This window comes from Metarhizium acridum (assembly GCF_019434415.1).
Source record: "Metarhizium acridum strain ARSEF 324 chromosome Unknown scaffold_1, whole genome shotgun sequence".
NCBI classification, from domain to species: Eukaryota; Fungi; Ascomycota; class Sordariomycetes; order Hypocreales; family Clavicipitaceae; genus Metarhizium; species Metarhizium acridum.
In genome coordinates, this window is record NW_027094015.1 from 2944615 (window position 1) to 2969217 (window position 24603).

General features: G+C 53.8%; 7 protein-coding genes across 7 annotated transcripts; 3 read left to right on the top strand and 4 right to left on the bottom strand.

The window, feature by feature from the left end:
• The first annotated feature begins 131 nt into the window (after positions 1-131).
• J3458_000863 (uncharacterized protein) lies at positions 132-2528 on the top strand. The gene is made up of 3 exons (XM_066116385.1): positions 132-1044; positions 1113-1130; positions 1192-2528. Exons 1-3 carry the CDS (start codon positions 537-539, stop codon positions 1932-1934), a joined length of 1269 nt encoding a protein of 422 aa, XP_065978267.1. The 5' UTR covers positions 132-536; the 3' UTR covers positions 1935-2528.
• A 308-nt stretch (positions 2529-2836) lies between these two features.
• J3458_000864 (uncharacterized protein) lies at positions 2837-8059 on the top strand. Its single transcript, XM_007809690.2, has 3 exons — positions 2837-3483; positions 3568-7808; positions 7888-8059. Exons 1-2 carry the CDS (start codon positions 3138-3140, stop codon positions 5745-5747), a joined length of 2526 nt encoding a protein of 841 aa, XP_007807881.2. The 5' UTR covers positions 2837-3137; the 3' UTR covers positions 5748-7808; positions 7888-8059.
• On the top strand, positions 7495-9287 carry J3458_000865 (uncharacterized protein; the record flags this gene model as incomplete). The annotated part of the gene is made up of 3 exons (XM_066116386.1): positions 7495-7808; positions 7888-8350; positions 8424-9287. 3 exons carry the CDS (start codon positions 7495-7497, stop codon positions 9285-9287), a joined length of 1641 nt encoding a protein of 546 aa, XP_065978268.1.
• A 229-nt stretch (positions 9288-9516) lies between these two features.
• On the bottom strand, positions 9517-13005 carry J3458_000866 (uncharacterized protein; the record flags this gene model as incomplete). The annotated part of the gene is made up of 13 exons (XM_066116387.1): positions 9517-9732; positions 9820-9905; positions 9981-10260; positions 10343-10426; positions 10487-10550; positions 10612-10867; positions 10937-11393; positions 11496-11558; positions 11630-12474; positions 12526-12607; positions 12665-12743; positions 12812-12852; positions 12928-13005. 13 exons carry the CDS (start codon positions 13003-13005, stop codon positions 9517-9519), a joined length of 2631 nt encoding a protein of 876 aa, XP_065978269.1.
• A 4350-nt stretch (positions 13006-17355) lies between these two features.
• On the bottom strand, positions 17356-18954 carry J3458_000867 (uncharacterized protein; the record flags this gene model as incomplete). Its single annotated transcript, XM_007809693.2, has 2 exons — positions 17356-18694; positions 18887-18954. 2 exons carry the CDS (start codon positions 18952-18954, stop codon positions 17356-17358), a joined length of 1407 nt encoding a protein of 468 aa, XP_007807884.1.
• Positions 18955-19993: 1039 nt separating this feature from the next.
• Positions 19994-20780, bottom strand: J3458_000868 (uncharacterized protein; the record flags this gene model as incomplete). The annotated part of the gene is made up of 4 exons (XM_007809694.1): positions 19994-20146; positions 20217-20400; positions 20496-20547; positions 20657-20780. 4 exons carry the CDS (start codon positions 20778-20780, stop codon positions 19994-19996), a joined length of 513 nt encoding a protein of 170 aa, XP_007807885.1.
• A 943-nt stretch (positions 20781-21723) lies between these two features.
• Positions 21724-22056, bottom strand: J3458_000869 (uncharacterized protein; the record flags this gene model as incomplete). Its single annotated transcript, XM_066116388.1, has 1 exon — positions 21724-22056. The coding sequence occupies one exon, from the start codon at positions 22054-22056 to the stop codon at positions 21724-21726; it is 333 nt and encodes a 110-aa protein (XP_065978270.1).
• Positions 22057-24603: the final 2547 nt, after the last annotated feature.

The window sequence follows — 24603 nt, forward strand, 5'->3', positions numbered from 1 at the left end:
AGGTGACCCTCCGGTTGATAAGGGCAGCCAGTGTGACACGAGGCCAACACCATGCCCCCGCTTTGGCTTAGATGATGGCTCCTCAGTCGGAGCAATGACAGGTCACCTTTGTCTTGCTCCCCGGCCGCAATCCGCCCCCCTAGAGGTCTCAGTTGAAAGTGCTCGCCTAACACCCTCCGGTGGTGGCGGCCTAGCGGCCCTGATACGGTTATACATGGGCTGCCAGTTCGGCGTAAGCCAGAATCGTGACTATACGCGCCACCTCTGGCCTTATGGTCGTTTTGAGACAAATTTGACCAGGGCAGAATCCATCTCTTCAGCTGCTTCTCATACTTACCCGCCCAAGCCGCTTTCCGCTGGCCCGCCAAGCAGTCTATGTCGCACCTTTCTCAGCGAGAAACAGGCATTGAGCCACCGGCAAAAGTTCATCGACGCACCGTCTTAAGAACTCCTTTGGCCATCGCCAGTCACCATCGCCATTAGACCATTATCTGTATTTTCCCCGTGCCGAGCACGCTTGTCTGCCGGCCACCGCGATGGTCTTCTCAAGATCTCGCGAGCGGACTAAGAGCGTTGGGCTCGTTGACTTTGCCGACTCTAAACCTCTGGATGATGACGACGCCAAAGTTGAAGCGCCCATCGATCGTACGGAAGCACCATCACCAGCAGAAGCAGCAGAAGCAGCAGAAGCATCATCATCATCATCACCACCACCAGGGCCCTCTGCCGGAACTCGGGCCACACAAACGCCGGTGATTGAACCCGGCACCGAGTCAGATGACGAATTCGATCTAGACAGTGGTTTACAGGGAGACGACACGACTGCAAGTCTAGCCTCGAGTATCTACACCTCCTTTGCGTACGAGCGTGGGCGACGGTACCAGACATTCGGAGATGGCCAGTATCCTATTCCCAACGATGACTTGGAGCAGAATAGGGAGGATATGAAGCATGCCATGTTAATGATGCTCACCGAGGGGAAGCCTTTTTTCTCACCGATAGGCACCCACCCACAAAAGATACTAGACATAGGCACAGGAACTGGTTAGCTTCCTTTCCGCATCCAAGCAGAGCATTTGCTCAGAACATTCACTGACGCCTCATGACGATAGGGATTTGGGCTATAGAAGGTTCATAACAGTGGTCCATCATATCAAATAGGTTTACCTAGCTAACAGTTTTCGCACTTAGTCGGTGATAGGTATCCGAGCGCGCATGTCTGTGGCATCGACCTCACGCCGATTCAACCTGAATGGGTTCCGGCCAATGTTTCCTTTCTAGTCGACGACTGCACCCTGGACTGGATAGAGAGAGATGTCGACCTAGCTCATTTCCGATTTATGGTCATGATACTGAAGGACATTCCTACGGTCCTCGGCCATGCCTACGAGTATGTGATTTGGTGCCGTTCAACTTTGCCTGCGGCTGGTCATGGGTTTGTTATTGACAATCACTCTAGGAGTCTCCGCCCCGGTGGGTGGGTTGAGCTACAAGAGCTACAGGGCGTACCACTCTGCGACGACGGGACAATGTCAGACGAGGATCCCGTAAAATCCCTCTACGATACCGCTGGTGCCGCATATAAGAAATTCGGCTTGAGCACAACACTACCCGCAGAGCTTGAACCGTACCTTCGCGAAGCTGGATTTGAAAACGTGCATTGTAGAATAATGAAGGTTCCCATCGGAACATGGGCAAAGGGGAAAATCATGAGGGCAATAGGGCTCTATCAGAAAATGGCGATACTTGACTTTATCCCAACGCTAGCAGGCCGGCCGTTCCAGGCTCTGCAAATATCAGAGGCAGATGCAGAAATTCGCGTGGCCTTGGCGAGGAAAGGCTTGGAAGACACGTCGGTTCATCGGTATTTCAACTACTACTTTTGGTATGCGCAAAAACCAGGATCGTTGAGGAGAGATGAAGATGATGTATAGTCGTTCTTCCCCCCTCCCTTCCTCTGTGTCTCTTCCTCTCTTCCATCCCTGCGACTCAGCTTTTGGCATTGTGTGGTGTATATATAATTTTTGGGAACGGCTCTTGTGCTAGCGAGTTCATGAATTATGATTTTACATGACCAGGAGGCTGTTTGGGACACAGAAAGCCCAGGATATAGCGAGGGGCAATGATTTATGCCTATTGTACATGGACATGTACAGTAAAGATTCTGCGTGGCTGCACGGATAAACTGATGCAGTTGAAACGGCGAAGTAACCGTGTCATGTTGTACCTGACGAGCATATTTGTCGCGATGCAAAATAATTGTATTTGACATTTCGTGGACGCTGGATCGAGGAGCGCCTGTTGGCGGATTGTTCTGTGGACAGCCTAGGGTGTGGCGTGGCTGGACTGGCTCGAGCCACAGATTGGCTTCCAGACGTGTGGCGCGTTCAATGTCGTGGTTTGGCGTTGCAGTCTGGCGCTGTCAACCGGTTTGTGGTCTCCAATTTGCGGGGATCGGCTATAAGCGCCGTAATGAACAGGTATAACACAGCAGACAGTAGTTATTTTCAAGACTATGAATGAGCGCCTAATCACGAAATGCGTACACAAAATCGAGAGGTTTGTTTGGTCCCGAGTGGTGTAATTTTTTTTTTTTGTTTTCTATACAGCATTCTTCTACGACCAAGCCAGATTCAATAGTCAACAGGCCGACGGGACGGAATCTGGACCAGTGAGAACGGCCGCAGGGTCCCGGAGCAAAGTTTCAAGTGTTCGAGGACGGAGCACACAGTAGCCAGCGGCCAGCTGCCAGTGGCCAGCGACCACGACCTGCTCCATTCTTTTTTTCTCCCCCAATCCTCCGCTGGCGCCCACCAGACCACGATCCTCTCTTCCCCTCAACACCACGCCCTGGGACGTCTGGTGAGAGGTGCATGCGACTCGGTGCATCCTCTCATGACGGAACCTACGCGTACTGGTTGAGGCGTCTAGAGCATTGAGCAATTTTCTTCTCTTCTCCCCTTGTTCCTGCGGCCTGGCGCTGGCTGTGTAAACACAAGCCCAGACCAGATTTTGCCCGCCTCGCCGCCTTCCCCCCGAGCGTCGGATGCCCGACTTTTCGACCCACGTCCCACGAGAAAATCACATAATCGTCTTCGACTCATTCTTTCCATCATCAACACGACTCGGTTGCACCCATGGCGCCGCCAAATGGCTCTGCCAAGAGCCGCAAGGCTGTCACCCCCAAGACCAAGCCGAAGCCTGTGGTGCCTGCGTTGCCTCTGAAGCGGAGACCGGCGCCGGTCACCGTTGCAACAAAGGACGAAAAGGGCGATGCGGCCACGGCTCCAGGTACCAAGGCTAATGATGCTCATTCGGAGGCGTCTCAGTCTAAGCAGGTAGCCAATGGTGTAGTGCCGGAAACTGTTACTGGGAATGTCACCGCTCCCGCAGCTCTCGATTCTCAGCGAAAGGCTGAGTCACTGCCAGGATTTGAGGGTCCAGCCAACGGAGGCCCCAGCACAAACGGACACTTCAGGGCTGGTAAGTGAATCTTCAGGTTGGACAGCATTGTCTGTTTGATGTTTGTGTGAACTGCATTTTGCTGATGCCGAGTCTGCTTTTCAGTTGCCGAGACTGTCGAATCCGAGACCGGGGCTGGGAACAAGGCGACAACGACGACGACTGACGAGATCGACTTGGATAAGAAGCCAAATGGGGCCACCGTCGGTGGACAGACAGCCGCCGGTGACTCCCAGACCGAGTCGACTTCACCTGAGCCGGCATCAGAGTCAGCCACCGACTCCAATGTTGCGTCCAAGAATGAGCCAAGGCAGAAGCCAGGTTGGTCAACACAAGAGCATGTATTCCGCCAAGGGCATCATTTATTTGCTAACCCACACCCTTCAGCCCAACATCATGCTGTCAAAGCCGCCAAAGGTCAGCCGCCACCAGGTATCTCGCCTTCTCGTTATCAGATGCCCCCTCCATTTCAGCCCGCCGGTCGACCATATGCGGTTGTGAACAATAATGACATCTCACGTGGCCCGCCTGTTCCTCTACCCAATGGGCCGGTTCATATGCACCATTCGCACCCCAGCAATAGTAGCATTCACTTTGGCGCATTCCATGGGTCGCAAAGCCCGTCTCCAGCGCCTCCTCATACTGGAGGTATGGTCCCTCCACCGGGCATGACGACGGCTGATGCTCGTCCCGCATACATGGCACCGGCAGGGAGCGGCTTCCCACCGATGATGCCGCCCTACGGCGCAGAGATGATGCAGCCCGGAAGCTTCGACAACTACGGGCGACCAGGGATGGCGTACGGTCCTATGGAGGCCTTCTCACCATATGGCAACAATTTTGGGCCTTCGACACCCCACAGCTTCCACGGCTCCCAGTCTTCCGGCCACCCCGATGACAGCGGCATGTATCACCAATACCCACCCAATGGACATCGCAACGGTGCTACTGGGCCTGGGGAATCTGATGGACATGTCCATAACCACCAAGGGAGAATGTTCGGCCACCCAGAGTATTCGGGAATGATGCCAAGAGCCGGCCTTCCGCACCAGGGTGCTGCCCTCGATGACGGCAGTGATGGATTCCTCTTCTTCATTCAACAACACTTTGGCAATGCTGAGCTGGCTGATTGCACTCTCGAACTCAGATACGTTGACGACAGAGCTGCTCCTGTTCGTATTCCAGGACACCGATTGATCTTTGCTCGCAGCCGGCCCCTTGCTGAGCAGGTTAAGAACCAAATGCATCAGGTGTCTGACCGGGGTATGCAAATCCTGCTGCTGGAGACCAGGAGCAGGTGGATTCGATCCGACTCCTTCTACATGGCTGTTCAGAGACTCTATGGACACCCCCTTCTCCCTATTCCGCCTCGAAACCGCGTAGAATCGGCCGACGTCACCGATGCTGGCACCTCCAGCGAACAGCTTGACTTTGCCTTGTCTTACGCTGCGGCTGGCCACTTGTTAAGCTGGATGCCTGTTGTTCGCAGAGGTTGTGAGGTGGCAACTCAATTGTTGAGCTGGCAGACCCTGGAGAAAGTTATCGAGTTTGCTCTTGACGGGTCTTCTGACAACGGCTCCCACATGTCTTACAAGTATGGGGAGGGGTCCAAGGTTCTCCTTAATGCGGTGGTCACTTTCATCGTTCATAATCTACCCCCCACATTCAGTCTCGACACTGCGGCAGGACACCCGGAACAGTATGCCCGCCTACCGGAATGCCCTCCGCCGTCGCCGGCCAGTAAGAAGCGTGGTCCTGTTGTTGCGAAAGGATCTTCGGTGTATCTTGGAATGGGTCGCCGCTCTCAGCAGCTCACAGGAATACAGTTTGGTGACCTATCTTTGGCGGAGGAAGCTGGCGGGCCGGACTCTGTGACTCCAAAGGCGGCGCAGCAGGCTCAACCCGTGCCACACGTGGTGTTGTCCCGAGCCCTGATCAACCTTCCGTTCTTTCAACTTAAGATGATTCTAGAATCGGCAGGTTCTGGGAATGTAAACGGATGGGCAAACGCAGAGTCACGCTATCGCATCATCCGGAGTGCCGTGGAAGAGCGAGAAGCACGACGACATCGTACTCTTGAGGCTGTCCTAAGGGGACGTCTTCAAAGCTCCCTTTCACTTCGTTCTGCCCTGTGCAGCCCCACTCCTCAGGACATGGGCCCTTGGAGTCCTCTTGGCTGGCAGGAGGAGATTCTTCCCTACGGTAATGCTGACGGACCATCCCTTGGACGCAAATGGGTCCCGTTTGTGGAACCTCAGAGGAATCCGGAAGCTGCCTACCCCTGACCGGGCAAGACTACGCGCTACGAAACGAATGGTGGTTGACGAAGTCGCCGGCATACATTGCATTTTCATCAAAAAGTTAAAGGGATGCATCTTTTTTCGTGAGATATTGTTACTTGCTCGTGCATGGAGTTTGAGGCAGGAAAGGTTCCCTATGTGGCCCCTCATTAATAACGTTTCTTTTCAAGGCCGCTTGTCTATGGAGAGCAAGATGAGCTGGCTGAACGCGGAAAAACAATCGTATGTACCAAGAAGGCTACCACGACATGCGAAGCAGTCCACTCGGTACAAGGCAGGAGCTGCAATATAACGTGAGTACGTCCAGGTCAAATATAGCAATCCAGGCCATTTCGCACCTCGCGTGATTGCAGGATATAGGTTTGACGGCGTCTGGGGAAGTATGGTTAAGGATACGAGTTGAGGAAGGATTACGGAGGAGCAGGCGTACGAGAGCACCGCGGAGGCGACGGGACATGTAACTTGGGGCATTCTGCGTCATGGACACTGCGCTGGATCCTGTGGCAGTAGGTTGAGCGCGGTTTCACATCTGAGGGTCGATGGGGAGGGCAGCAAGAGTTGAAATTGGGGAAGGAAGAGGTCCTATCGCAGGTCTCAACGGTGCGTGGACGGGCGCAGGAAGGGTTGGAACAAAAGTTGATACCAAACTGTCATGGGCGACGACGGATGACATATCATACGTTAGGGGTTATGGTTTTTGTGTACCCAAAAGTGCCGGGTTGAGCATGGAGATTTGTATTACGAGGAGCACCAGCACCAGAGATGCAGGTTCTTTTTTGCGCCACACTGGATGCTAGATGAGCTTCTGCTTTTTGGGGATTACGAGAAATGGCATGGAATGAATAAAGGGCAATTTACACATGGTGAGCAGGGTGCAAGCAAAACAAGTGAAAGGGATATGATGGCAATGGGAACGACCGAGCCTACCTAGTAGTAGGTAGGTTGGCGAGGAGCATCGCGTGGGGGGTGTCTGGTATCTTGTACGGCGAGCATAAAGGACGGGAAATTATCTCAATGCACTCGAGCCTACTAGTCTACTAGTCTGATCCATGTTGAAAAGCCCGGCTAATGGTGTAGCGAGTAAATATCAAGTATTGTATGAAGTGTGAGGACGGCTACGATGGCGGGGAATCCCTGCAGTTGCGATGCAGTTGCCCAGCCGTCCTTGGGGAGACGGGATTATTGAACATTGGATGCAAATCCGGGTTAATGCCCGAGCTGTACGGGGTAAATCGGATGGCGTTGGGCGCGGTGAGTGAGCGTGAGCCAGGAGCACAAGTCGTCATGGAGCTGTGGGAAGCACAAACTGTGGGTGGAGTGGGAACCGAAATGAAGCCCCACATCTCCAGGCCAAGCAAGTGCTTACATGGAAGCCGAGGTCGTCTTGTGATGATGGCATGAACATCCACTTGACAATTCTCACCTCGACCTCGACGCGGTCTCTTTTGTCAACCCCGTCGTTTCCCCCGGTGGCCGCGATAGTTTTGCAACGAGGACAGCACGCTCCCTTTTTTCAACTCTTCCATTTTTTTCTTCTTCTCTTGTCCGCCCTCGTCGTACCTCGACACACTGAGCCCGTCTGGCGTGCGGCCATGACAGCCGACTGACTGGCTTGGCTTGTGATTGCGCGACACACAGACGCCCCGACGACGCAACGGCCTCGCGACTGAAGCTCGTCTCGCCGGTCCTCGAAACCCCTCCGACACTGCGAGACCGTGTCCGAGAGTCCTCCATGGCATCCCCCGGCTCTGCGGCCCCCAAGGGCGCGCCGCCCGCTCCCGTCGACGCCGTCCTCCGCAACACGCTCCGGTACACCATTTCCGCGCGCGAGTACGCCACGCTTCACAGGTACATCATTTCGCGGTCCAGGACGCTGCGCCGGGCAGCACCCACGCCCGCGGCGGTGGACAAGGCGCTGCAGCCGCAGAGGAAGGGCGGCGGCGACGACTACAACGCCGCGGCTGTGCGGCACGCGCTGAGGGTGTTTGTCGCGACCATGGTTGGGATGAAGGGCTGGGAGGCCATTTCCCGCCGCGTGGACCCGAGGTATGTTCCTTTTTCTTTTTTGAAAAGTTTTGGCACTGCCGAGATGTAGTGTCGGGGCATGCTGACGGTTGGGTGCCAGTGCCAGTGACAATGGGCCAAAGCAGCCGCTGCACAAGTCTCGGGCCCTGAGGCTCTCGGTGTCTCTCTCGTCGATTCTGCTCCTGTACAGGTTCCTCTTCCGCTTCCTCTCGCGCCTGCGAGCGCACCTCCTGGACCCGCAGGTTGAGCCGTTTCGCCGCCGCAACCCGCGCACCGCGGCGGCGCTCACGTCGCCGTACGCGCCGGCCGTGGGCGCCTCGCTCGCCGGCGTTGCGCTGGGCGTGTATCCCCCGCGGCAGCTGCGCGTCTCCATTGCCATCTACGCCATGTTCCGCGCGCTCGAGTTTGCGTGGAACGTCTGCGAGAGCGAGGGCCTCGTCTGGGGCGTCGGGGGGGGCAAGAAGCGCGAGCGGCCGTGGTGGTTTGGGAGCTGGATGCTTCAGCCGCTGGCCTTTGGGCAGCTGCTGCACGCCGTGGTGTTTGACCGCGACTGTTTTCCCGCTGTGAGTCTTGCCGCGTCGAGCCAATGTTGTCGCCTTGCGTGCTGACCGCTGGGGGGGGGAATAACCGTAACAGGCATACGGCAGCTTCATCTTCAAAAACTCGGACGGATACCTGCACGCGCGGCCAGAGGGCTACTCGGGCACCGCCAGATGGCCCTCCACCACGGACGTGGTCGAGAGCCTCGCCCGCATGGCCAGGCTCAACTGGCCGGCGTACATATCGCCAACCATGTTCCCGGCCAAGGAGGTGCTGCCGCCCGGCCTCGAGGCCATATCGCCGCTGACGTGCCGGGCGCACCCGCTCATCACGTCGCTCTCGTGCGCGGCGCTGCACCCCTCGGACCCGTCGTGCGCCCGCACCTACCTCACCTTTTGGCTCGGCTCCTTCCCCCCGATGGCGCGCTTCTTCCTCGCCGTCTGCTCGGCCCTCGCCGTCGTCGCGCGCTTCAGGTCGCTGTACCACTTCCCCGTCACCACGCTCCAAAAGGTCGTTGCCAGCGCGCTCCGCATGTCCGCCTTTGCCACGGGCGCCATCTCCACCGCCTGGGCGTCCATCTGCTTCTTCCAGACGTACCTGCCGCGCCGGGTGCTGGCCACGCAGCGCTTCTTCCTGGGCGGCTTCCTCGCCGGGCTGTGGGCCTGGGTTGAGCGCCGCCACGGCCGCGGCGTCTTCCTGTACAGCGCGAGGGCGAGCGTCGACAGCCTGTGGAAGGTTGGCGTCAAGAGGAGGTGGTGGAGGGCCATGAAGGGCGGTGACGTGTGCGTGTTTGTCCTGGCCTTGATGGTGACGGGCGTGGTCTACGAGAGGGACGCGAGGGCCCTCCGCGAGAGGGAGTGGAGGAAGGGCGTCAGTTGGGTCAGGGGCGAGGGCTGGCGGGATTGGGCCATGGACGACGATGAGGACGCCGACGAGGCGAATGAGAACAAGATTGAGTGATGGGATCTTCTCCCTCCCTCCGACTCTTCATCTTTGCCATCCTTGCGGCTGCTGATGGAAAGGGGTTCGCAGACTGGCCTCCATCAAATAAAATACACGACACGATCAAAATTTGTTTTGTAATGCTGGAGAAATCATGCATCGTCTTGTGCTGTGCCCTACCATCCAAAATTCCACCAACTAACCCTAACCCTATCCCTCGGCCATCGCGGCTCCTCGTCAGCTTCGCCTACGGAGCAGGAACCTTGCTCGCATCCCACCACGGATAGAACCTCTCCCCCGGCGCCAACGACTTGAGCGTGCATGCCGCGCCCTCGCACCCGGCAGACGGCTGCGTGTTGCCCCACCATTCAATCTCCGCGCCGACCCATTGCACCGAGAAGAGCATGATGATGGCCGATATAGCGATGCCCGCGGACAATGCCGCCGACAGCACAAAGTTGTACTACAGTGTTTGTCTTGTGAGTTTCCCAGTCGAAACCTAGTATTCGACAAGCCAAGGGGCAAAAGAAAAGAAGAAAGAAAAACGCACCTTGGACCAGAAATCGAGGTACCTCCCCCGGATATAGATCCACGAAAACCAAGCTACCGGCACGGCGGGGAACGCATACGAGAAACCTGATCTTGTTAGGTTCCGCCAACAACATGTAGCATGTATATATACACTGGGAGCAACCAAAAACCAATACATACTGTAGGGAGCCCACTGCAGACCGCCCGCAATAGCGGCAACGAGATGAATCTGCCTCAGGGCGCGGTTATTCGGCCACAGCTTCTTGAGGCCGTAGAAGGCGAGCACGAGGGCCATGCCCAGCGGGAAGCCCAGCAGCAGCCATTTGTACTGGCCGTCCTTGCCAAACACCTTGATGGGGCCAATGGTGCCCCAGAGGACGGACGCGGTGAAGAATGTGTTTGGGCCGGGGCACCGGAAGCGCATGGGCGGGTTGAGCGTGCAGACGCCGCTGATTTCCATCTGCACCATGTTAGTATATACGCACGGGGGAATCAGAAATGCATCGGCAGTGATGATAAGAAGGAAGGAAGAGGGTTTTTACTTGGAATTTTATGATGCCGGTGCAAATAATGGTGGATATGAAGGTGGCAATCATTTGACCAGCAAAGGTGACGCGGGGTGGAATCTAGAAAATCACGTCAGTTGTGGAATTGTGCGGGTTTGGACGGAGAAGCATGTCTTTTACCTTGACGTAGTGCGCGAGCTTGAGATCGTTGGCGAAAGACAGCGCGTGGGCACAAGTGACGTATCTAGATGCAAGATTTTAGTGCGATGAGTATTTCGGAGGGCCAGCGGAGAAGAGAATTTTACCCGTAGGACTTGAAAAAATTCATGGCCAGAGCGTTGCCTTCGACAATCATGCCGCCTACGAACTCGGCGAGCACGTTGAGCGTGACCTCGATGCCCGTCATGGCGGCGACGATGCCGACGGGGATGACGAACATGAGGCACAGCCAGATGCCGTACAGGACGACGGCGGGCGAAGTGTACGTCGGCCAGAGGGCGATGCCGAGGACGCCAAAGACGATGGAGATGATGAGGGTAATGAAGTAGAACCACTCGGAGACTACATCGGCCGTCAGTGTAAAAGGGACACGGCGCTAGGAGAGGAAGAAAAAGAGTAAAAGGGGGTTACCTTCGGGATACGCAGCCATGAGACGATTGTGAATATCAAGGTATTCGCCATCCGTTGCGTGCTCATTACCCGGCTCGCCCTCGCTCTCCTTCTTATTGCGTCTCCATCGCAGCCCCTTGACGAGGTTCTTGAAGCCCATCTTGAGCTCGTACCGGTGGTAGAGGACGACGTGCGTAATCACAGCGGCGTAGATGGCGAAGAAGAACCCGTACAGCAGCGAGTTGGCCGCGCTCATGTAGGGCGCAGAGTACTTGCTGTACTTGTCGAGGTCGAACATGCCGCGGTTGTCTAGGGTCCGCGAGACATTGTACAGCTTGCCGAAGTGGTCGTAGATGCGGTTGCTGTTGATGGGGAGGTACGCCGTATTCCACGTGTTTGTGTACCAGACGCCGAGGATGAAGAGGCCGGTGATGAACATGCCGCCAGCAAAGTTGAATGTTGAGAAGGACGGGATCATCTTTGACAAGAGGAGGCGTGGGTTAGAATATGTTTTATTTTTCTTCGCTTTTTTATGGGAGGGGGGATCCTTTATTGGGAGTTGCGGTTGCAGATGACATACCAGGGGGTCAGTCTCGTTGAAGTTGATGACGTTCCAATCAAACGTGGGAAGAGGGTTGAATAGCTATTCAGGTTAGTTCATCTATGTCAATGTACAATATGGTTGCTGATGTCGAATATTGGATCCAAACTTACACCGAGACCATTCTGCATGCCAGTCAGGATATTCAAGTGCACGTTTTCAGGCGCAATCCACGTCATCCATGAAAAGTACGTAAGGACCTGGAACAAGTAGTTGGGGAACCAAAAGTAGATAAACATGGCAGCAAAAGAGATCATGAAGAATCGATATCTTGAAATGTTCCAGATCTTGCCAAACGGTCCCTGCACGGGGTGGTCCTCCTCGTTGTGCAGAGCGGTGTTGAGGGCAATGGTGACAAGGGACCTGGGCCACACGCAGTACGACGGGTACACAAGGAACTTTCTCGTCAGGCCAGCCAGGCCGTAGCCGATAAAGTTGGTGGCAAAGCCGTTGAGGAAGATGTAAGAAAAGCTACGAGCGTACTGCTGGTTAAAGTACTGGGGGAGCACCTGGGTCCAGACAATGTACTGTGTATAAGGCAGGCTTCGGGCCGTGTTGGCCATGATGGCGATGAGCATGTGCTCCTTCTTGTTGAATCTCCCCGGGTTCAGGTTGATGACCTGGCTGGTGAAGGGAACGCAAATCTCCTTCTTGGGCATCCACTTCTCCCATGCTTTGCCGACCGGATAGGCGAGTAGCTGGGCCATGTTGGTGTCGAATCGGATGGGTGGTTGACGTATGGAGAAGAGCTGGTTGACAAAGGCCAGGAGGCATGAAAAGGCGATGCCGATGGTCCAGGCCCGGATTGTAGAGACGGGCATGTTGGGGTCGTCGTGGTTGTCCGTGACGGCGCGGACTTCGGCGTATGGGCTGTTGTTGGTGATGAGGGCGGCTTCGAGCTTCATCTCTTGAACGAGGCGCTCGTGCTTCTCGGGGTGTTCCATGATGTCAGGATTATCTGAGGCGCCATGTAAGCAATTGCCCCTCAAAACAGGTGTTATGTACGAACCCATAAACTCCTTTATCTTCTGCAGAGTGACGTGGGGGAAGTTTGGATCTCCATCGTGGATAGCCAACACATTCTTCATGAGCTATTCGACCATGTCAGATGAAAGTTTGAAGATGCCGCGCTCATGGCCATGGCTTACCCGGCGGACGTGCTCCAAGCTCATGGAAGCTGCCAGCTCCTTGGCCTCGAGAATGTCATCTTCAGTGGCATTAAGATGGCTGGGTTGGCGCTTTTGTTAGACAGCAATGATGAGAAGACAACACAACGTTTTCTGAAGCGTGCTTACCCCTCAATGGTGTGAGTACGCTCGGCATCTTCCTGTGGAATCTACGGGCCTCCATTCAGTAACACTGGTCCCACGAACTGATTATCCAAGGATGGCAATTGGGAGAAGAAACCTACCGGGTGGTGGACAGTTTCAAACGCCTCTGTCTTCTCCAAAACCTGAGACGGCTTCTCCTTCGTCTCTGACTTTTCCATGGCTGCCACTTGTACAGAGTCAACCGGCTACAGAGACAACCCTTAGCTCGTTGGAGAGCAAACTCGTGAAGAAAGGGACAAAGTAACAGAGGGAGTAGCAGCGCGGCCTCGTCCTTTTCATGTCAGAAATCCAGGGCTTTTGTAAACGGGACCGTCTGTGTTGGCTGCCCTGCTTGGCTGAACCAAACAACAAAATTTCCACATCCTTAGCTTTCAGGCGGGTTTTGGAGTAAACCAGAAGTATCCTTAGCTACTCCGTAGCAGCTCCTGGTCCGAGACTCGATCGTGTGGCTGGCAAGGATGCATTGGCCAAAGGTTCAAATGGCGGGAGCAGGGCTTTCTGTATCCACCCCCAGATCTGCACGTCCAGATTCTTTTGTATCTATGTGGTCATGAGACTGGGTATGCCCTTTGCCCAGGGTGTTGTTTCTAGGTGTTCGGTATGCCAAGCAATACACCTCCAAGATGTGGCATATGCATGGCCGGGGTGGCTAGCAGCAGACAACCAAGTCTCTTACCAAAACATTTGTTTATAGTTAGTTTGGTCCGTGTTTCCGTAATTCTATGTCTCCCCACACAGATAAACTATCACTACCGTCGGGGACCAAAGACAGGTGAAGAAGGTGGACATTTTAGACTTCTGGCTTGGCAGGGAACTAGGCGGTATCAGGGTTGACGTGTGGCTTGGTGTATGTCCCCCATTTTGACTTTTCGTCACGAATTGATGGCAATTGACATTGGACGGGTTACATGTTCAGTACTCTGTACGACATGTCATTGACTCATTGGATATCGGATACCGGGTCCTGCGATGTCCTCCTCCGGGGCGATGGTGACTTGTGTTTGCGATATGTCGCGCGCATGTCCACCTGGAGTAGGAAATCAGTGTTTTCGAGGCAAAACATGCTGGTGTGTCCTCCTGAATAGCCCTTATCCGATGATGTGATAACAGAAACAGGCCAAGAGATGGTTGCTCCATTTCTCCTCCAAACTTCAAGGCGGCCTTCCCCATACGTCTTGATTTGATACAGCGATGGCACGGTACAAAAGACATTATGTAGCTCCAGGTAATAATACTATCGGCATGTAGCAGAATGTGTCCTGGCACCGACCAATGATTGACCGAATGTTGGTTAGTTACGAGACATCATGTTGCCTCGCATATTCCGTCATACCACCAACCACCAAGACTCGTGACTTTTGGGTGGCGCGCTCACCGCGGTTGGGCCTCTTCCAAGAGGATCGACACTGACAGTGATAATTTTCAAGGCCACCAAACAGCAGCAGTCTATTTCGGGGACGTATACTCCGTAAGCGTGGGGATTTTTTTCTTTCCGTTCACACTGACTGTAAAATCCAGGGTATCGCACATCCTGCATCAAGGGATCTTTTGTTCGCCTGTAGCTCCTAGGGTGGTTGAAGCGCATGGTCATGGAGAGAGGTGGTTGGATAAACCTGGGCAACATCGAAAGCCACCTACAATGAGGTGATGATGGAGTAGGGGAGTAGGGGCATGTCGTATGTCGCACAGTGGTTGGCCAAGGCCTAGGACTCGGTATCGCAACTCGCAGGCCTGCGTCATGGCCGAGCCAAGATATTGGCTGAAGCTAATGTCGCGAACGTCTCGACGACGGGGTTGATGCATCTGGCCGCGTGAGGGGTCGAACGGACCGAAGCTGCGGGAGAGACGGCCTATGCAATGGCAGAGCTGCCCATGCAAAGCGGTCGCCAGGAAGGGCTTTGGAACAGCGTCGTCGGCATTGAAGGGGGGAAAGACGCAACAACAACTGCCGAGGAGGGTTGCTCCCTACAGCGGCCAGACAAGGTCAGTTGATAGCGGTACGTACTCCATACTCGGGTACCGCCGTATTGCCGCCAAAATTTCATGGCATCTTTCCTCCTCCTCCTCCTTGGTGCTCAAGTTGCCCTACGCTCTTGCACCTCGACTCACATGCATGGAAAGTCTTGGGGGCTGAGCTCTATCGGTGTTCTGGGCCTTACATCAGGTTTCCCAACTCGGCAGCTCAATTTGTTTCCCGCGTGGCTGATGTGGGAGAATAAGCTCATTTGCACCCCTGCGACGTGACCGCACTTCAACAAGCCACCAAATCGACAAACGCCCGACTCTGCAAAGCAATGGCCACCAACCACTCCTGGCAGTTTGCGCTGCACAGCCCACCCGGGGGCGCATCTTGGCCGCTGCGTGGCGACAAAAGAACAATCTACACCTTATGGACAGCAGTCAAATGACAAATCCCTTTGAGTGTGCGCAGGTGCCTGTTATGTATATACTCCACTTTTCTCTAGTACTTGCTAAGTACATCGTTCATAACAGGGTAGCCACTTATATGCTTGTAGCTTCTAGTATGTAAGGCACTTTATTTACCATATATATTCTTAGGTGACTTAAGTATCTTTTAATCTCATGTCTTTAATTGGTTAACATCCTTGGTCGTTACCAAAATGGCACCTGCGCACACTCAAAGGGATACACAGGGTAGTCATACCGCCATTGTCATGTCAGGCGCTGATGGTATTCGCGGCGACATCGGATACACCAACTCCAAGTGAAGAAGCAATCTGCATCTCCATCTTCTCATACTCGCCTAGCAAAGTCAAGTCTGCGTGTGTCGCAAATTGCAGGGCTCAATACAGAAATGTCAATATAATACATTGACATGTCAGCTCAGCTCAAGGCTCCTTCCTGCAGCCACTCAGGCGTGCAACTTGGCGTTCCGACAAACCCATCCTCATCTTAGAGCCCATCACCACCAAATATCAGCATCCAGCCCTAAGAGATGAAATAGTCGCCCCAGAACAATGGCGGAACTTTTGCAAAAGAGGCAGCTCCCCAGACTGCAGCCTTCAGCCAAGATCTGCCAAGACAACCCCATAAGTGGTCGAGGCCTCATTGTACCATGATGATATAACGTCAATCTTTTTCTCCCGTCCAATATCAGAATATGGGTGTTATGGCGCATCGGCAAGCACCCTGCTCCGTGGTTCGTCTCTGGGGAGCAAGCCGTCGCTAGAGATCTCTCTCACAACTGCCATAATGTATCTCGGCTATCCCAGATTTGGGATATGAACTGACGAATCATCAGACGTTGGCTATCCGTGCAGCCCTCCTCGCACCTCATCCCATGCTTCAAGCTTATCTCACTGGTGCTACCGTGTCGCGTGGTTTTGGGCATATTACAGGCGTACGGCTTCTGATGCCACAGTCTGCTTCAGCTATTCGGCGCTTACCAGTTCTATATGCCCGACATGCCTCCTCCTTCCTTTCATCGTAGAGGGTATCGGTCGTGTGGTTCTGGACCGTGCTTGTTCTAAACTTAGGGATATTGCCCTCTCCAAAACACCATATTCGGATACTGGGTGTTGGGATGTGAGAGGTGTGGCCAGATGACGCCTGAGCATGTGTTAGGAGCTACTTAGATAATATGAGAGCGGATATAATCGGTCTTGTCTTTACTGCAAGCTTGTCCAGAGCGAAAATCATGGATCGTACAACAATACATTATTATGATCAGATCCTAGAGCTATAATAAACTATTCTGGTACTTCTACACCTAATTCGAGTGGGGAAACCCTTTATATGGGAAGAAAACCCCCTCGCCTCTATTCCGTGTCGTCTCCGCCCCGTTATAGCCTCGCGGTTAAACGGGGCGCGTTCCCTCACGTGCAGGTTTAAGGTGCCAACTAGGCTGGTGTTTCGCTGGAGTGTGTGTGGTGAGTCCGGGTCATGTCCGGCCCGGCCCCAAGGCTATGGCCGGTGACATTCTTTGATACCCCTTCGTATAGTGTCGTCTCGTATTTATCTCCATTAATAGTGTCGTACCGCTCCGGCTACAACAATACATTGTCAAGTCAGAGTGTACACGAGTGAGGCGTTTGTGCCCTTACATAGCAATCTCCGAACTGGGGGCCCGTACCGTATGATGATCTTTACATGTGTAACGACATATTTACATGCTCGTCTCTATGCCACGGCACGCAAATATTAGCCCAAGCATTCGCCTCTCAGGATAGCAAAGTATGCATTAGCCCAAGTTCGAACGTAACCATGAACATCGCACGCAACAACTCTCAGCAAAGAGGCCAGTTACCTCACGAATCATGTACGCACACCCAAGTTCGATGTATGTTTCTTGTTTCTTACTACGTTGCTCGGTACAGCTTGTCCATCTCACGAAGCAAAAGCAGCATCACGCACACCATAAACTCGAAACGTTACAATTAAGGCCATTACCAAAGATATTTCCTCGATTCCATACCTCTTACTTCGCAGCGAATCATTTATTCTAATTTTCCCTTCATAAGCCTATTCCAAAAACGTTGGTCAACAACTCAGTCTGCCAAGTGGCTATTCGCGACCGCACCCTCGGGGAGCTTGAAATGTGTCACAACGCCACCCCAGCTCTCCTCGCTATATCCCTCCTGGACCTTCTTGCACGTCCGCAGCCCCCACTCCGTCACCCCGACCATGAGACAGCTCTCGAACATGAAAGCGCAGCTGCCCGTTCCGACCTTGACAGGCTGGAGCTTGGCGGCGCGGGCGCCCTCGTGGCTATCCGCGTCAGGGCCGTGGCCGCTCATGACATTGTGCAGCGACGCGCCGCCAGGGACGAAGCCGCCGGCGCCGCCCTTTTTGGCGTCGTAGCCGCCGCGGATGAGGCCCATGAACTCACTCATCGTGTTGCGGTGGTACCACGGCGGGCGGAAGGTGTCCTCGCCGACGAGCCAGCGCGGCGGGAAGATGACAAAGTCGGCGACGGCGGTTCCGGGCACCGGGGTCAGCGCGGAGAGCACGGTGAAGATGGACGGGTCTGGATGGTCAAAGGAGATGGTGCCAATGGCGTTGAAGCGGCCGAGGTCGTACTTGTACGGGTAGTAGTTGCCCTGCCAGGCGACCACGTCGAACGGCGTATGGGCCTGCGTCGTCTGGAAGAGCGTGTTGTTGAACTTGACCGTCACGAGATACTGGTTGGGGCCCTCGTGGGCCGTCGCGCCAAAGTCCTCGCTGAAGCTGGCAACGGGAGCCAGGAAGTCTCGCGCGTTGGCGAGGCCATTGGAGCCGATGGGGCCAAGCTCTGGAAGACTGAAGTGGCCTTGATACAGCTCCAGAGCGTATCCGCGGGCTGGGCCCGAGGCGAGGCGGACGTTGTACTTGACGCCGCGGGGGATCACGGCAATCTCCATCTGCCGGACGAGCAGCCACCCGAGCTCGGTGCGGATATCGAGATCCCCTTCCTGGGGAACAATCAACAGGTCGCCGTCGGCTGAGTAAAAGGCTGATTTTTCATCCATGTCCTTGCCCGCAGCGTACACATACATGCCGAGGCCCTGCTTCTGAGTAGGGTCGCCGGCGCCGGCGACGAGCTTCAGACCCGAGACGAAATCATGATCCTTGGACTCGTCATGGCTGAAGGGATCCCACCGCAGCTGGTTAGGGATGTAGTGCATCTTGGAGCTTTCGCTGATGACAAGCTCCGGAGCAGTGCCCTCGGGAGAAGGCTTGTACGGCGGGTGAGCGCATGACGGCAGAATGCGATACAGCCACGTCTGCTTGTTTTCGTGTCTAGGTGCTGTGAAAGCTGTGCCGGAGAGCTTCTCTGCATAGAGACCGAACGGGGGCGCCTGGGGAGAGTTGTGACCGATGGGCAAAGCTCCTTTAATCGCCTCTGATCTGTAAAAGAAAATCATGGGTTGTCAGCACGTCTGATGTCCATCTTGCGACACGCTCGCCAAACTCATAGGATGTGTAGTGCCTGCACGGCAATTGGCAATCGCTCGACAAGCTCCATGTAACTCCGACTAAGTTTAAAAAAAAAAAAAAAAAAAACCAGGGGCGCAAATTCCAATAGAGAGGGAGACTCACTCAAAGTGGCAGTTGAAGCCGCTTTGATAACGGTACTTCTCTTTTGTTTCAAACTCGGTGATCGGCATGGTGACTGTGTTCTATGGAAGTGTGTGTAGTCCCAAAAGCAAAAAAAGAAAAGCTTGTCTCAGGAACACCAGAGATATTATAGCTTTCCTTCACTTGGAGTGGAAAGCCCCGCGTTGACCAATTCCGGGCTTCCCCATCATTTCCCCATCATTAATAAATGGCTAAAGGGACGAAAGTAACCGCTCTGTTGAACTTTCCTGCGGTATGACGCGAGAGTTCATGCTCACTCGGAAGGTGCTACGCATTCTTTCCGCCGTGGGGAACGGCAATAGGGCGCTCATCGGCCCGAGAGTAACCGCCAGATCGGAAATTAGTGGGCGGTTCCGAGTACATCAAAGCCGATTGACAATGGCGGGGGCGGGGCAGATATTGCGCTAACATCATCATCCAGAGATCGCTCAGTATTCTGATATCATAGTATCTAGGGGTATCGAACTGACTTTGACCCCAGTTCCCAACAACTCCTGCACCGAATGCAATCCCATCGCAACAGGAATCCAAAAATAAATTAAAGACGAACTCATCAAGGAGTCGGCCAAATTGGTCAGAGATTGGCCAAGCCACGTCATTAACCACATCGATTAATCTATCCGGTACGATAGCCGTGACGACACATCAGTTCATGCATTGAAATCGCTCCACCGGTGGGGTTCTCGGATCACGCTTGCAGGGTTGGTAGTGGAACAGAGACGGCACCATATCGCCCATCTGATAGCTTCTTTAGTTTGACGACATCTCACTTTGAACATGGACTATTTCCCAGCGATAATGGCGACCATGATGTGAGATGAAAGAATTAATAGGTTCCGGCTGATCCGGAAGCTAGAATCGTGGGGACCGTAGCCACCGCAAAATACCTAAGTATGAGTCGGAGAATGGAACAAAGCGCGATGCATCCTGCAATCGCTTGTACATGGCCCAGCCAAGAATACCTAATCGCAATATCCCGGGCGCCCGACTCGCAACGAAAACAGCGAAGCCAAACAAAACAAAGTTGATGGAACTATTGGAACAGATATCAGGGTTGTGGCAAGGAGCTTACTCGTCGTCCTTCTTGCCCTTTTTCTTCTTGCCGCCACCATGGCCGCTGGTACCAGGCTCCTTCTGGAGGTGCACAACCAGCCGTGTCCATGACTCCTCCTTGTCCCACTCGAAGCCAGCCAGGTATGGGTTGTCAAGCTCATCATCGGCCTAATGGGATACTACAATTAGTTTTCTACTCATCATACATCTGGCGTGTAATTCCCAGGGCGGCACATACCCGCTTTTTGTATGCCTTGTAAATCGCATCCATGGCATCCTTGATCGTGACACCCTTCATGTTCCGTGCCGTTACCTCCATTCCTAACGGGAAGTGAAGGTCAATCTTCTTAACTGGGGGTTTCGTCAACATGACTTTTAATACGCTGGGGTCCTCGACCGTGGTAGGACTCTTGTTGATTTTCCTGATTGACACGTTAGCTCCAGAAAGAAGAAGTCAATGTACAAGACACGTATTCTAGAATGTCGAGTGTAATTCAAGGGTAGTAGCTAAGCTTACCAGCCTGTCTTTTGCGTCTCAATCGCAATTTGCAGCTCAATGCCATCCTTCTCTGGATTGTGACGTCAGTGTCTTGTTGTTGCATATCGGCCAGCAACCCCTTGGAAGCGATGTGATATCTATCCTCCATAATCATTGGGTACGTTGGTAAGACGGCTTACCCAAGTCATTGACGTTCATTACACCAGCTGCGCTGGAGCTGGCCCTTCTATGGCCCTTCTCCTTTGGCGGTGACGATGACAAGCCTTGGACGGCGGAGTCTACCTTGCTGAGTGGTTCCGTCATGTTGATGATTGTGTGAATGTGGGTTCAGTGAGTCGAAACGGCCAACAAGGTCGTGCGGGTAGCTTGAGCTGGACGAGTCAGCTATAGTTCAATGGCGTCGAAAAGCCGATGGTGACGTTTGCGGGAGCTAATATCCGAATACAAGACAAACCTTTGATGAAATCAAGTGGTTTGTGGGCGAAGAGAGCTTCAAGATGAAGTGGAATGGAATCAAATGATGATGAAAGGAGGAGAAGAAGAAAGAAAAGAGGGAGGGAAGGAGGGGAAGAAGAGGGGAAATACATAGGATGGATGACCCTGGCGTATTCTGCGGCCTGAGGTGCTCAACTGTTGGAAATGCTCTTACTCTTTCGTCGGACCGGGCGGGGTAACTTGCCATCGAGTGTCGGAGTACTCTTCACATCAACACTCCGTACAAAGCTACCTACCTTGGTGGTACTGGGCGGGACATAGCCTCATTCGATCGCGTGATTAGGAGGAGCTGGGTATGGAAAGACCGGCATGGGTACCGACATCGAACACTGGAGCACAGAGTCATGCAACACTTGATACAGTACGTAGTAGAGGCGCTGCAGCACTGGGACAGCACTGAGCACCAGGGACTCGAGCCAGCACTAGGCGTCAACTGGTGGACGGCTCCGTTGATCAGTCGATGGACTGGACAGTTGAACCAGACATCGATGGTTCAATGACAGGCATGGGCACCAACTGGGACGGTACGACGGGGTCAGTGGGCTCCAAAGTTCCATTCCTTCAGTGGGCGGCTTGGGCGAGTGATAGCCAGCAGCTGCAGCAACCGCACAGTTGACAGGTCACTGGCTCGAGGCCCCATCCGGCTTAGCGTTGGGCCTGCTGCAGCTAGTATTTGTGTGCGATCATCTGGGGTACAAAATCCGGGGAAGCCTGTCGCCCGACCCACTGCCAGAGCTGTAGGGGCACTCAGCTAGCTCAGAGACATGTTGCCTCCCCGACCATGACGACGTTCGAGGGGCTTTCCCAGATGGCTGTCGTCGAGATGCATCGGTGAAGCTTCACGGAAGGCTGCAAAGGGTGTGAAGTGGGAAGTGGGAAGCTGGCCGTCCCTGCTCAAGTGGACAACAACGGGACACTTGCAGGGCGTGGCACGACGGCCGAGGCAAGAGTGTGGCATGACAATGGGCCTTCTTGGGGAGCTCAGCGAAACGCAGGTTGACCACTTGACGCGCCAGTTGACTGGTCCCATCAGCCTGACCTGTGGCCTCAGGGCCTCCCCTCTTTGCCATGCACTCACTCCCATCCCGCTGCATCTAATCTCGATCAATTGATGCTCTCTCCAGTCCAGTCCAGTCCAGCCCGCCAGTTGCCAGCGCCTCTGACAGCTTCAGACAGTTGTCAGTCAACACTGGAAGAGTGCGGCCAGCCTTTGTGTCATTCACCCAGTGACCTCAGGCTGGGCGGCCGGGCAAGCTGGAAAGTCAATCAGTCCTATGGGGCCTATTCAGCATGCATTCGGCGTGGCTTCACCCCTCAGGTCAATCACGTTGCCCATTTTGCCGAAGCCGGGTGTCCGCACAGTGTACTCTGTAGATGACGCCAACATGCTGAAACCTTGTCAGACGGACTTGGGCAAAGCTGCATCCATTGGCCCAACATTGACGCCGTCCCCGCGTGGCATGTTGCTGCCAGGCATCTCGGCAGTGACCCCTCCAGTCATGAGCAGGCAATGCAGCGACCACCACGCGTGCCTGGCATGCGCCGCCATCACTAACTACTCCCTCATCTATTGCTTCAATTTGAAGCTTCGTTTTAGGCTTTCCGCCTAAGAATTTGTTGCTTCTCGCCATCGATACCGGCCAATTCGTCCCGAATACTTGCTCGCGTGCTGTCATGTCACTATGGGATGATCATGCCAGAGTCACCTTGCCTATGACGAATGCAGCGGTGGATCCCAATGGCACCTGACAGACTGAAAGTGGAACCTCTCGAGACCTCAAGGCGGGAATCGACTCGGAGAATCGGTTGACCGAACATGCCACCCCAAGGCCCTCCTGGTCATCTGACGAGACGATGAAATTGAGCAGCATGGCCATAGTTTTCCGGTCTTTCTTGACCCCTTATTTGCATGGGCTATCCAGTCGGCAAACGAAATGGCATTGGAGCTTTAAGATCACTATCCGTTCCGCGCGCTACGTCCATGTTACCCGATGACTCTATTTTGGTGAGACCATAACGCGATACTGTGCCTCTTGGATTGAGCAAGCTGTTTGTTGGTACGATACTACGACAACGAAAAAAGAGGAAAAGGGAAGGAAAGAAAAATCATGTCTACCAACCAGTCACGCGGGCAGGAGTCTAGCAGCCTTCTGGCATCAAAAATGCTGTGTTGATATCATTCTCATCTTTGAGGTAACTCACAGAAGTGGGGTCTTGATATCGATACGGTGATAGTCCGAAAAAAAAAAGACAGTGGCTGTGCTACCCTACAGCTCCCTTAATACACGATTTGTCAATCTTTCTGGTAAGAGGCCAGGGTACAGTCCAGAGAACAGGAGTGCCAAAGACGATATCAGGTGATTGATTGAATGACTATGCTTGAGGGGAATCATGGGTTATATGGTTTGCCTGTAAATGGCTCGTGGCACTGAGATACATCCTAGTATTCCGAACCAGAGTACAGCTCTTTTCTAGGCCCTAGTTAACAAGCATCCCCTCTATGTTATCAGGCACCCCCTCTGTGGCTGGGCCCCTTCAGCTGCCGGTGTCGGAATTTACTAGCAATCAGTAAGGTAATTCAGACCGGCCGGCCTGACGCGGGCCAGAGAGTATACACGCAGGCACATATTGCTCTGTTAATGATATCAGGTACCCCACATATAAACTTATATGTAAAGATACGTGCTAAATTTCTCGGCCGCATTTAAAGTCATTGAGGAAAAAAAAGAAAGAATCTACAGCAGGCAGCCGTGATGATGATATTATGCGATAGCTGGTGCAGACAATAGATATCTCGGAATAGCTTCATTTAAATTGATTAAATTGAGCGATTTTTCATCAAGGTGCGACCGTACGGAGTTGCAGACAGCTTCTACGTTATCTCCACACAAAAATCTATGGGGGCCCGGTATTAGGTGTCGCAGCCACAGCTAGCCACAAAAAGGGTGGCTTGATAAGTTAACTAGGGCCCTTTTCTAGACCGAGAGTGGAATATGATCACCTGAAAAGGTTGACTTCACAACATCTTACACGAAATTTACAGCACAATAGACAGCGACAAACATCATCAAGTGTGGTGATGATGTTGAACGAGGAAACGACGCCAACCCGAAGAACATGTCCTCAATGGCAGGCGTTTCACCCCTTCTGGCCACGTACTCGGTGGAGGGGGTGCTTCAGGTTCGCGGGTGGCAAACAGACGCGGCGTCGGAAGAATATCGACTCCTAGCCCTTTATATCGCTGAGCGTTTGATGTCCAGTATGTCGGAATCTGGCCGAAAGCTTAGTCTGCCATGGTTGCATTAAAAGGGGTAGGGAGAATCTGCTCGAGATAAGCCATGCGGAGACGGGCAACGCGGCCTTTGGGGCCTCAATGTCAAGAGACGATTGAGAAGTGCGGCTCAGAGACATGATGGTCCATAACAGTAGCCGACAATACGATGGATGAGATGAAACGAGCCCTTTGAACACGGTCGGGACGTCCCCTTTATGCTATTAAGTTTTTCCTTGGCTTCTTTCCTCGTTTGTCGCGATCTCGAGTCAATCTCGTGACTGGAGACTAGTGGCTGGGTCACCAGGGGCCACCTTGACAGGGCAGTGCCGAGGGGTTTGCGTCACGTTTCGTCGAGGT